At 36.3% G+C, this 13651-nt stretch overlaps 1 protein-coding gene across 1 annotated transcript; it reads left to right on the forward strand.

Annotated features, from left to right (window-relative positions):
• The first annotated feature begins 1628 nt into the window (after window positions 1-1628).
• On the forward strand, window positions 1629-13651 carry SELENOP (selenoprotein P). Its single transcript, NM_001115115.1, is given in 5 exon segments — window positions 1629-1715; window positions 5178-5393; window positions 6431-6643; window positions 8760-8877; window positions 12201-13651. Coding segments are annotated over 4 exon segments (1146 nt in total). The 5' UTR covers window positions 1629-1715; window positions 5178-5190; the 3' UTR covers window positions 12813-13651.

Here is a 13651-nt window from a genome sequence, read left to right on the forward strand (position 1 = left end):
ACTGCCTTAAAATCCGAGCTCCCCGAGTGCACAATTTCTGTCCCTTTTAAAGGCTCACAATACTAAAGATTTCACATGAAAGGGTTGTGATTGATTGGAGCAAGCAAGGGGTACATGACAAGGGCTGCGTGCACCAGTGGTCAGAGAGAAACAGAACAGGGCAGGGAGTTTCACAGTGTTCTTCTATACAATGTCTGGAATCTATGAATAACATCGGTTTCTAAGTTATGAATTGATTTTTAACTACTGGGTTTAGGCCAGGCAGGCCCAGGCCTGGTTTGGGCCTGGCACCGGGCTGCTTGTCTTTGATTTCACATCCTTGTTTTTTTTTTTTCTTAAAACAGGTACTGAGTATAAAACAATATGAGAGGGTCTCTCTCTTTCCTCAATATGACTACTTAAATTGGTCAAGGAAATGAACTACAGGGAGGAATATCTGCTTTGTACGAAGATTTTTTTAATGACACTCTTTAAAAAAATGATTATGTAACTGGATTCTCAAAGAGATATGGGACCCCAAAAGGCAAGTAACAACTGCTCAGGGCAAGTAAAGAGAACTTGGATTTCAAATGGTAACCTCCTAATTTGATAGGAAGTTTCTTGAAAGGAAGGATAACATCTGAGTCTCTTTGTATTTCCTGCACCTTGTACAACAGTATTCAGTATACAGCAATCAGTGGGGGATTATTAGGAAAAAAATTAATTGATGACAAAAGCAAGGCCTACTCGAAAACCATTGCTATCTAGGAATGACATCATTTGACATTGCTCCTTACCTCACCTACAGTGAGCATGCCAACTTACAAGTGTTACCAGAAAGAAAATACCCTCTTCTGAAATAGTAGGAATTAGCTATTTCATTTGTACATCTTGAAATTTCCACACTCTTTCCATGTCCAACTACTACCTTTAATTTTTATTTTTATGGTATTCACATTTGTAAAGATTTTATATTCGATTCTCAAAAAATTCTGGGGATGCATAGGTCTTCCAGGAAGTACGACTTCAGTGACAATAAAAATGAGGTCTGATTTCCCTCAGATAGGAAGTCTATTTTTCTATTTCCTTAAATTAACAAGAAAAGAGCAGTGGTCCTATGAAATCCCACATGAATTCAAGTTATAAACATAGAACACAATCGACGTGTAAGTCTGTAACAACAGGAGACCAGAGTAACTTGTAACAGCAGGTGACTTTTCTAACAAAGGTCACAGTGTGTGGGCTAAGCTAGCACCTCATCACTGCAAGAAGCAAAACAAAAGGAAAAAAAAGCTTCTCTTTTTTTTTTTTTTTTTTTTTTAAAGCAGAAGCATAATTCGCTGGCTCAGCAAATGTTTTTCCCTGTTATAGTTTGGGAAAGAAGGAGACTTGGAGGCCTTGTTTACCCTCAGCCCTTCCTCCCGCCCCCGACTGTACCATTAAATCCTAGATTCTGGGGTGACTGAAAAGGATAGGGAATAAATTAGTAATTGTCAAAATGTTTTCCCCATATTATGCATGGCAGCACTTGCTACTTTCTTTTAAGTTGATAACAATCAGCTCAGGGGTTTGCTCTGCTTGCAAGGTCACTGCAAGAATGAACATTGAACTTTGGACTATACCTGAGGGGTGAGGTAAACAACAGGACTATAAATATCAGAGTGTGCTGCTGTGGCTTTGTGGAGCTGCCAGAGTAAAGCAAGGAGAAAGGAAGCAGGCCCGTTGGAAGGGGTTGTGTAAGTAGGAACTTCGTGTTTTCTGATACTTTATTCTTTTAGAGTTTGGTAAATATTTTTTGAGTCTGATAAATTGTTTTTTTCCATAGAATAGATTCAGAAAACAGGTGGATAGAGGAAATAAAAATAATAAAAGAGAAAAAGAATAAGAGTCTGAACTTGGGTGTGGTAGGTGAAGTTCCCAGTGCGCACATTTGTCAGTTCTTGATTTCTGCCCTGTCTTCTGCACAGCTGAGAGCAGAGGAAGCTGGAGAAATCCAAACGTTTTATTCTATAATCTGTTGTGATGTTACATAGGCAGTATTATATGTTCAAATTTAAATATTTTCCACTGAAGGGCAGAGTAAGAACAAACAGGGAAAAAACCCAGCCATTTGGATTTGAAGAGCAGACACTGAAATATGCTCATTCTAGTGTTGTAGAAATGTCCAGGGATATTGTGAGCAGTTTCAGAAGAAAAAGTGGTGGAGTGGGGTACAGTAGGTTCAGTCCACAGTGCAGAAGTGGTCACCCTTAAAGAAGCTAAAACCCATGTCAACAATTAGGTGGTCTGTGATTAAATGCAAACTTTTGTATTTTAAATGGTGAATGAGAGCATTCGGGTGAATTAGGGGCTTTCAGATGCTGGCCTAAAGTTCAGAGGTGGAGGACAGAGAAAGTTTGTACATATCCTGCTTTTTAATGAGGAATTTTACATAAATGTAGGTCTGAATGTGGCCATGAAATTTAAGTTTCGCAATTGAAAAGTGGTGACATAGTGAAATTTACAACTACTTTTCAATTCTTATTGGATCAGCTTCCAGGAAACCCAATTTTGTTATTTATCTTCATTATTTTTATATAGCTGTCTGACAACTATAATTATCAAAGGTTTATTGTGTAGGAAATAATTTTAAGAAAACAAAATTGAGCAGCCTGTTGATTATGACAGAAGAAATCCGAAAGTGTGAACTCTTAAGCTACAACTCTCTGCCAATGGGTTATTTTTTCATCATAAACCTAAATGAGGGAAATGAGTGAAACAGTCTTTTCATTTGTATTCACCATTCAGCTACTTGAAATATGTGCTCTGGGCTGGACGCGGTGGCTCACGCTTGTAATCCCAGCACTTTGGGAGGCCAAGGCAGGCGGATAACGAGGTCAGGAGTGTAAGACCAGCCTGGCCAACATGGTGAAACCCCGTCTCTACTAAAAATAAAAAATTAGCAGGGCGTGGTGGCGGGCGCCTGTAATCCCAGCTACTTGGGAGGCTGAGGTAGGAGAATTGCTTGAACCTGGGAGGCGAAGTTTTCAGTGAGCTGAGATTGCGCCATTGCACTCCAGCCTAGGTAACAGAGCAAGACTCCGTCTCAAAAAATAAATAAATAAATAAATAGATAAATAAACATGTGCTCTGTGACAAAGTGAAAAAACCAAGTGCTGATTTTTTGCCAAGGTTCTGTAACTACTGGATTTGTGGTCTAGGAAACAGAGAAAACCTAGCCTTTCTATTAAGAAATAAAACAGCTTGAATTATTTTTATGTTTTCTTTGGCATCTTAGTGCATAAACAAAAATAGTTGGCGGCTATAGTTATTACAAGGTGATCTATCTAAAAACTCTCAATATATTGCAGTAGCTAAGATGTAGCTTAGGATTTGACAAAACTAGTTTTAATCCAGTCTCTCTTGTGACTGACTTTCTCTCCGTGTGATCATAGACAAGTTACCTAAACTCTTAGCCATGGTTTTTCTCAGCTGCAAAAGGGGATAATGGTCACATAATTGTTTTAAGGATTAACTGACATGATATATAAAAGTGCTTAGTGCCACCTGAATATATTTGTATAAAAGTTAAATAAACATTAGCTATAATAAGGATAATTGTATTATCATTGTAAATACCATTCTAGAGGAATTTTCTAGAAGTAGTCCAAATATATCTTCTTCTTCTTAAAATATTAGAATATTTTAAATATTAAAATAAGTAGTTGGAGTGGTCTTAAATAAGTTAATTTGTCCTCTCTCTCTACCTCTCTCACCTCACTCTGTCTAGTTTTTTCTCTTCCTTTAGTCAAGTTCTTATCAAGATATTATATATAGGTAGGAGTTTTGATGTGTTAAATAATGTGAAAGACAATCAGGGTTAAAAATTCTATCTATATCTACCTGTGCATTAAAGCCCAGATCTATCTGATTTTAGCTTTTCTATTCTTCTCTTAATTCTGGGCTCACTGTAAGTAATTTACCATTAGCTCCCCACCTCCAAAGAAATGCATCTGCTTTTAAAAATTTCAAATCAGTGCTTGAAAATATATTGACTTCCCAGTTTTCAAATTTTGTCCTGATCTCTCCCCAGAGATTCTTACATCAAAATGAGCCTGAATTACTTGTGAGGATTTTTCTTTGCTCCTCTCTGCTGAATGTGTTCTTTTTTTTAATCACCTGTCTACAGTTCACCTGTTTTTGAACATCTCTGTTTAGAGAGCTAGCCCTAGTTTTGAGGATATTTCTAGTCAGGTATTTAAAAGCATTTTAATTTCGTTGCTCAGAGGAAGCATCTTTTTACCAAAGAAAGTGCTGTCTAGTCTTAGGAATTTTCTAGTCATAGGAACTTTCCAATAAATAGGCTAATTGAGTGTGGATTTCAAAGAGTCTTAAATGGTAGAGGGGGCAGATGTGTGATATTTCTACTTGGTTAGATACATACAGCCAGACTTCAAGGAATAAGCGAAACAAAAGGGAGCCATACCCAAGAGATAAATATAGAATGTTTGAACTTGAAGAGCTAAGGGCCCGACATGAGCCACATTCATGTTGGTATACTGTCTTCTCTGCCATCGTCTTTTTTCCTTGGTTCTTTTTGCTGGCTCTTTTCATTTCTGTGCAGAATTCTCTATTTATCCCTTTCTTCTTCTTCTGTTTTTTTTTTTTGAGACAGAGTCTCGTTCTGTCGCCCAGGCTGGAGTGCAGGGGCACGATCTCGGCTCACTGCAAGCTCCGCCGCCCGGGTTCACACCATTCTCCTGCCTCAGCCTCCTGAGTAGCTGGGACTACAGGCGTCTGCCACCACGCCTGGCTAATTTTTTTTTTTTTTGTATAATTTTAGTAGAGACTGGGTTTCACCGTGTTAGCCAGGATGGTCTCGATCTCCTGACCTCGTGATCCGCCAGCCTCGGCCTCCCAAAGTGCTGGGATTACAGGCATGAGCCACCGCACCTGGCCTATCCCTTTCTTCTTGGAGGATAGAAAGAACAGTCAGAACTTGGTGTGTCTCAAACAAAAGTTAGGTTGTGTTTGCAGAATGTTATATAAGTCACAGACTTATTTATATAAGCCACAGTCTGAACATAACTTTCTGGAGACAGAATTCATGGGCTAGGTATTTTTAGGAAGTGGAATTATGTCTGCAGGATTTATAGAAATTCATAGTTAGGACTGTGAAGTTAACTATGAAGAAGAGTGACAGGTTTTCTCTTTTACAGGACAACCCCAGCAATGTGGAGAAGCCTGGGGCTTGCCCTGGCTCTCTGTCTCCTCCCATCGGGAGGAACAGAGAGCCAGGACCAAAGCTCCTTATGTAAGCAACCCCCAGCCTGGAGCATAAGAGATCAAGATCCAATGCTAAACTCCAGTGGTTCAGTGACTGTGGTTGCTCTTCTTCAAGCCAGCTGATACCTGTGCATACTGCAGGCATCTAAGTAAGACAGTCTTTCTGTGGCTTAAAATACCTTAAGGGGAAGGCTATTAAATACACACACGCATATAGACATAAAATAAAAGTGTAAATAATGTATTAAGTCACACTTTTAGAAAAACTATGTGTTTGCATAGAACATATTAGAAGAGAGAAACTAGGATGATACAGACCAAAATGTTTACAGCGGGTTTCCTAGGGTTATGGAAATTTTTTCTTCTTTTTGTGCACCTATATTTTATAACTTCCTACTAAATATGTATTACTTGTGTAATGAAAATGCTCTAAAATGTACTTCTGCAAATAGAACAGTTACTTCAATACAAGAGGCAGAGAAGACTGTTTTGTCAGAGTAGAAAGAACACTAGGCTTGCTATCAAAGTCTTGGGTTATTTAACAAATAAATATAAAAAATATTTGTTGAGTTATTCACCAGATATTCATTGGGTGGAATTCTCCTTACAGTCATCCAATGGTGTAGGATTGGTTCCAGGATCCCCCTCATACACCAAAATCCATGGAGCTCAAATCTTTTATATAAAATGGCATGTATAACCTATGCATATACTTTCATATGCTTTAATCATCTCTAGATTACTTATAATACCTAACACAATGTAAATGCTATGTAAGGAATTTATATACTGTATTTAGTGAATAATGAATGACAAGAAAAAAAGTCTACATGTTCACTACTATAGATGCAGCCATCTTTTTTTTTCCAACCATTTTTTATCTGTGGTTGGTTGAATCCATTCTACCTATAAGATACATTCAAAATATATACACTTCATCGTGCTAATTTGAGAACTAAATGAACCAATGTTTGTGTAAGCATAAGGTTTTAATTAAGCACAAGTTTTAAGTAATTCTAAAAATGAAAGTTTTAAAATCTTTTACAACAGTATAAAGAATAGGTGCAGTATGGGTTAATTAAAAATAAGGAGAGTCTCACATAGAAAATTAAGGAAGAGGGAGAAAAACCACTAATCAAATCAAATGAGATTATTCATTTTATGTATTTCTTCCCAAATATTTTAGATTAGAAGACCTGCGAGTAAAACTGAAGAAAGAAGGATATTCTAATATTTCTTATATTGTTGTTAATCATCAAGGAATCTCTTCTCGATTAAAATACACACATCTTAAGAATAAGGTTTCAGAGCATATTCCTGTTTATCAACAAGAAGAAAACCAAACAGATGTCTGGACTCTTTTAAATGGAAGCAAAGATGACTTCCTCATATATGATAGGTTTGTACATACACACAAACACATCCCAAATTTAAAAATAACTGTTTCGTATCTATTTATTTACTTCCCATCACACATAACAATCTTCTTTACTGTTAAATACAATGCCATATTTCAGTCTTCATCTCATATAATCTCTCTTTAACATTTAGAAGTAAAAATCACTCCTTATTTTTGAAATACTCTCATTTTAAAAAATTTCTATGACACTATACCCTGCTGGTTTTCCCCATATCCTTCCTCTTTTTTCTCCTCCTCCACACTTCCTCCTCTTCCACATCCTGATTTTTCTTCCTCCCACATTCTTCCTTGGTTTATTCTGTATGTGTTTGTGTTATTCAGGGCTATACAGGTTTCTGCCTATTCACACTCTGCACATTTTACCTGAGCAATCTCATCTATCCCTTGATTACAATTAAAACACATATTAGGATGACCCCATATATACAAAGCTGAAACACAATGACTGAACTCCAGACGAGTCTACTTCCTAGACATATTCACAAACATCTTAAATTTAATTATTCAAATCTGTATTGATTATCTTCTAAAACATGCTTATACTTTCACTTTTGTGTGATTTCTATATACAACCTATTGGAGGCAGATGCAGCCAACCACTAGGGCATATAATCCTATAATTTTCAGACCCTGCACTCCCAGTCATCATCCACTATTTTGCAGGACGTCACAAAAACCATCAGGTATGGCAGCCTTGCTGCCATCCACCCCTTCACAAAACTGTGTGACAGGAATGTATTACTGACTCCTTCCATCACACTTCTCACCTCAGTCAGTAGTCAAATTCTATGGGTTCTTAATCGTGAGTATATTTATCTCATATCCGTAATTATTATCTCAAGTTACTTCCTGGTGACCACTCCTCTAGATTTTTCCACTAATCTCTTCACTTGATTTCTTCTTGTTTTGTATTTAATAGTAAGTGATTTAAAATAATATATTTGCTTTTGATTATTGCCAAATAGTTTATAAACTCTTTATTCACATTTATTTTTTTTGAAATGACTTTTATTTTTGAAACGACTTTTTAAAAAGTAAGGCATGTAAAAGAGTTCACCATTCCAAGAGGAAAATACAGAAAATTGATTATCCCCGTAAATTGGCATTTCGGTTAAATAAAAAGAATGACCAATTTGTATATCCTGTACAATTCTAACCTAATTCTTTTGCAAATGAATAACCATATCTTCTAATTTTAATCTAAATAATAATTTTAAGGCTACATACCTGAATTTCTGAACTGTAAAGTGAGTTAATCATTTAGGCATGATCTGCACAAATCTACTTTTGATTCTATGAACAAATAAAACATTTTTATTTTGAGGGAATCTCAATTCATGCATTATGCCATTATAAACATTCTTAGTTGGTGCTTTGTTTTTTTTGACTCTCTGGAGTCTGGTGAGCCCTACTTGGTCTTATACTAAATTTTTAAAAATTCACATTTCATTCTTTTAGGCCTTTAAACTTCTAATTTTTAGGATAACCTAAAAGTATAACCCTTTGATAGTCACATAAAACCATATATACTAGGTAAAATGTGGGCAAGAAGAACATTTTAACCCCACCATTTCTGACAATGCCACATGTTCTAATACTTTCATTGTGCTGAAATTTTCATTGCATTAGATACATTTTTAAATAAATGGGCTACTGGCCAAGGCTTGGAGATCTTTTTGTTATGTGATGATTTCTTGTTGTGTCAAATTTGTGCTGCCTTAGCAGTTATGATAAGCTCAAGTGATTTTCAGAGCCTAATTTATAAGTTAGTGGTTTGGGCACTGGTAGAATTTATAAGTCAGTCACAAAATTGTATTTTACCAAGTCACAGTGATGACATTTTTGATATTATATAGTGACATATCTATAACATTTCAAAATACTAGTATTAGACTAATTATAGTGTTGCTATGACCTGACCTGGTGTGCAGTGCCTGGGAGCTCATTTGTAGCTCTCATCCAGAGAAATTTAGTAAAGGCGTGAAAGGGTCTTAGTTATGACCATTAAACCTATAATACGTATCCCAGACTGTATTTGAGTAGGATCGTGATACAGAAAATATTATAGTGACATTGTATTTGTCCTTTTTCTTAGATGTGGCCGTCTTGTGTATCATCTTGGTTTGCCTTTTTCCTTCCTAACTTTCCCATATGTAGAAGAAGCCATTAAGATTGCTTACTGTGAAAAGAAATGTGGAAACTGCTCTCTCACGGTATTTTTCTGAATTATTTTTCTGGGGAGAAAAGAGGAAATCTTTTAAGAGTTTATCATGAAACACTTATTTAAAAAACTCAATGCTTTTGCAGGTGTACTAAAAATAAATAACAATAATTTTTATAATTAAACACACATCCTGTCATCTAACCTCTACTTTATTTATTTATTTATTACTATTACTATTATTTTTGAGATGGAGTCTGGCTCTGTTGCCCAGGCTGGAGTGCAGTGGCGCGATCTCGGCTCACTGCAAGCTCCGCCTTCCGGGTTCACGCCATTCTCCTGCCTCAGTCTCCCGAGTAGCTAGGACTACAGGCGCCCGCCACTACGCCCAGCTAATTTTTTGTATTTTTAGTAGAGACGGGGTTTCACTGTGTTAGCCAGGATGGTCTCGATCTCCAGACCTTGTGATACGCCCGCCTCGGCCTCCCAAAGTGCTGGGATTACAGGTGTGAGCCACCGCGCCCGGCCTAACCTCTAGTTTAAAACATCTTTTGAAGATCGACGTTGCTGCCTTTATCTAGAAGAGCTTTAGAAATTAAAAATCAATGTATTGTATTTCAGTTACCACCAAATGACGTTGCATGGGCATAAGTGCTCAAAAAATTTAGTCAACACAAAAAAGCAATGTTATTGTAGTATCCTGAACATGTTAGCACAAGAACATAAAAATAGCAAAGCTTACGTAACACAGCATTACTTGGAATGGAACTGGGGCCAGAAACTACTTAATTTATTGAAGATGCAAGGCTATCAGATTTTTCCTGAAGCCCTTCCACTGCCTGCCCATCTGCAGTTTGAGTTTACTTCAAAATGGAGTAAGTTTTCTACTCATTACTGGTATTTATTTCCTAACAACCATGAAAATATTTCTTCCTTGTTATGAGAAGAACTATATTTAAATCTTTTTTAAATAAAAAAGGCACTCAAAGAATTTAATTTGTATTAACTAGACTTGTTTTCATTCATAACAAAAAGGAAAATAATTCTAAACAATGTTCCATTGAGAAGTCAGATTGGGAAAATTTGAACTTAGGTTTAAAAACAATTCACAATTTTATCTGTAAGTTGTATTTCCTTCAGATTTTCCCCAGCTCTAAAGAAAGCTGCCTCAAATTTTTAACGAATTTAATTAATTAATTTAGTTGTTAAGGAGTATAAGTTACTTACTCTAGTTATGTAATTTTCACATTTTAATCTTTATAATGATCTTTTGAGGGTTATTTTACTATTTTTAAAGATGAGGAGACTGAGGTAATGGAAGAAAATACTAAGAGTAATGAAAGAAAAGTACTAACTCAACCTATACTAAGCATTTAATAAATACTAATTATAATGATTCCTCATATTTTGGGATTATTTCTGCATTTCTCATTTGTGCAAATGCTTGCTAGTTATAAATATACCCAGTTATATTGAAAAAGGCAGTTAATAGTTACCACAATATGCTTAAAATGTGTGAATCATCTGTAAATACGAATTACAGATCAGACACTATTAGTATCTGATATGCCAAATCAGATTGGAGTTTTTCTATTTCATTGTCTCCTAGATACCACTGATTATATGACATCTTATGTACTATTTAGGAAAAAAAAATGCTGCTAATTAAACTAGGATACAGTGAGAAAACACCACCAACAGTATGGTACATTCTAATTTTAGAGATATTAAAATCTAAAGAAATATGCATCACATAATCAGTAAAATATAGTAATTCGTTTCTGAAATTAGACTACTGGCAGGGTGCGGTGGCCCACGCCTGTAATCCCAGCACTTTGGGAGGCCGAGGTGGATGAATCACGAGGTCAATAGATCGAGACCATCCTGGCCAACATGGTGAAACCCCATCTCTACTAAAAATACAAAAATTAGCTGAGCGTGGTGGCACATGTCTGCAATCCCAGCTGCTTGGGAGGCTGGGGCAGGAGAATCACTTGAACCTAGGAGGTGGAAGTTGCAGTGAGTCGAGGTCGTGCCACTGCACTCCAGCCTGGCGAAAGAGTGAGACTCCGTCACTAAATAAATAAATAAATGAAAGAAATTAGACTACTACCATAGGTATTTGTGTTTGTTTAAACCTTGAACACTTTGAACATTACACAGTATATTTTAAACATGTATCAAATTGTTTATAAGTTTGTAAGCAAACACTATTAGCTTCTAATGTAGAAGTAATTCAGAAATAACCAAATAAAGTACCACTTAGTAGTTGTATGCTAAAATTTAATGGAATTTATAACCTTTTAAAATCTTCAAAACATCAAAAGCATATCAGTTAGTTAGTCTTTGGGTTCTAAGTTGATTTCGTAATTTTATTTGCAAATTAGCCTTAGGTTGAGATTTACTGTTACATTTCTGTATCAATAGGCTTTGAGTCTCTGATTAGTAGGTACCACAAAACAGTAAAGACTTCCAGTAAATTAAAGAACTAGGATCACGTGGAATGGATATTATGGTCAATGGGAGTCGGGCAGTAATTTGCTATTTTCAGCTGACAGCCTTATGGTAGGGAGACATTAGCAAAGCTTTGGTGAAGTTCAAAACATCTCCTGGCATAGGTTGAAGTATGAAAAACTAACACATTTGAGCAGAGTTTATTAGCATTTTTGAATTATCAGAGATAATATTAGATTACAGTATCATATAGTATTAGATAAGATGCACCGTTGACACAGGTATAGAAGTTTCCATATAGTTCAACTGATTTTTTATTTATTTTTATTTTTTTGAGATAGGGTCTGACTCTGTCACCCAGGCTGGAGTGCAGTGGCACCATCTGAGCTCACTGCAGTCTCCACCTTGCAGGCTCAAACGATCCTCCCACCTCAGCCTCACAAGTAGCTGGGACTACAGGCATCTGACACCACACCCAGCTAATTTTTGTATATTTTGCAGAGACAGGATCTCACCATGTTGCCCAGGCTGGTCTCCGACTCCTGAGCCCAAGTAATCTACCCGCCTTGGCCACCCAAAGTGGTGGGATTACAGGCATGAGCCACCATGCCCGGCCCAGATCAACTGAATTTAGGATTTGATATTAGTTTGATTTTCCTGCAATCCAAGTTCCTTTTGCCAGTTTACTTCATTTGCTTCTGCAAATATAAGTACAGTGGTTTGGCTTTCTTTTTAAGCCTTTAATAAAATGTCTAGGTGTTGAGACTAACATTAGACTCTTTCTCATTAATATAATACAAAGCCAGCTCGATTCTAATTAACTAGTTGGAATTTCACATATGTTAGCTCTACAAATCATTTTTCACGCATTATTCCTATCTCTATAAGCTTGTTAAAAAGTGATTTATAAATTTGTTCCAGACTCTCAAAGATGAAGACTTTTGTAAACGTGTATCTTTGGCTACTGTGGATAAAACAGTTGAAACTCCATCGCCTCATTACCATCATGAGCATCATCACAATCACGGACATCAGCACCTTGGCAGCAGTGAGCTTTCAGAGAATCAGCAACCAGGAGCACCAAATGCTCCTACTCATCCTGCTCCTCCAGGCCTTCATCACCACCATAAGCACAAGGGTCAGCATAGGCAGGGTCACCCAGAGAACCAAGATATGCCAGGAAGTGAAGATTTACAAGATTTACAAAAGAAGCTCTGTCGAAAGAGATGTATAAATCAATTACTCTGTAAATTGCCCAAAGATTCAGAGTTGGCTCCTAGGAGCTGCTGCTGCCATTGTCGACATCTGATATTTGAAAAAACAGGGTCTGCAATCACCTGACAGTGTAAAGAAAACCTCCCATCTTTATGTAGCTGACAGGGACTTCGGGCAGAGGAGAACATAACTGAATCTTGTCAGTGACGTTTGCCTCCAGCTGCCTGACAAATAAGTCAGCAGCTTATACCCACAGAAGCCAGTACTAGTTGACGCTGAAAGAATCAGGCAAAAAAGTGAGAATGACCTTCAAACTAAATATTTAAAATAGGACATACTCCCCAATTTAGTCTAGACACAATTTCATTTCCAGCATTTTTATAAACTACCAAATTAGTGAACCAAAAATAGAAATTAGATTTGTGCAAACATGGAGAAATCTACTGAATTGGCTTCCAGATTTTAAATTTTATGTCATAGAAATACTGACTCAAACCATGTTTTTTATGATGGGGCAACTGAAAGGTGATTGCAGCTTTTGGTTAATATGTCTTTTTTTTTCTTTTTCCAGTGTTCTATTTGCTTTAATGAGAATAGAAACGTAAACTATGACCTAGGGGTTTCTGTTGGATAGTTAGCAGTTTAGAATGGAGGAAGAACAACAAAGACATGCTTTCCATTTTTTTCTTTACTTATCTCTCAAAACAATATTACTTTGTCTTTTCAATCTTCTACTTTTAACTAATAAAAGAAGTGGATTTTGTATTTTAAGATCCAGAAATACTTAACACGTGAATATTTTGCTAAAAAGCATATATAACTATTTTAAATATCCATTTATCTTTTGTATATCTAAGACTCATCCTGATTTTTACTATCACACATGAATAAAGCCTTTGTATCTTTCTTTCTCTAATGTTGTATCATACTCTTCTAAAACTTGAGTGGCTGTCTTAAAAGATATAAGGGGAAAGATAATATTGTCTGTCTCTATATTGCTTAGTAAGTATTTCCATAGTCAATGATGGTTTAATAGGTAAACCAAACCCTATAAACCTGACCTCCTTTATGGTTAATACTATTAAGCAAGAATGCAGTACAGAATTGGATACAGTACGGATTTGTCCAAATAAATTCAATAAAAACCTTAAAGCTGA

This window comes from Pan troglodytes, chromosome 4 (assembly GCF_028858775.2).
Source record: "Pan troglodytes isolate AG18354 chromosome 4, NHGRI_mPanTro3-v2.0_pri, whole genome shotgun sequence".
In the NCBI taxonomy this organism is placed as follows: domain Eukaryota; kingdom Metazoa; phylum Chordata; class Mammalia; order Primates; family Hominidae; genus Pan; species Pan troglodytes.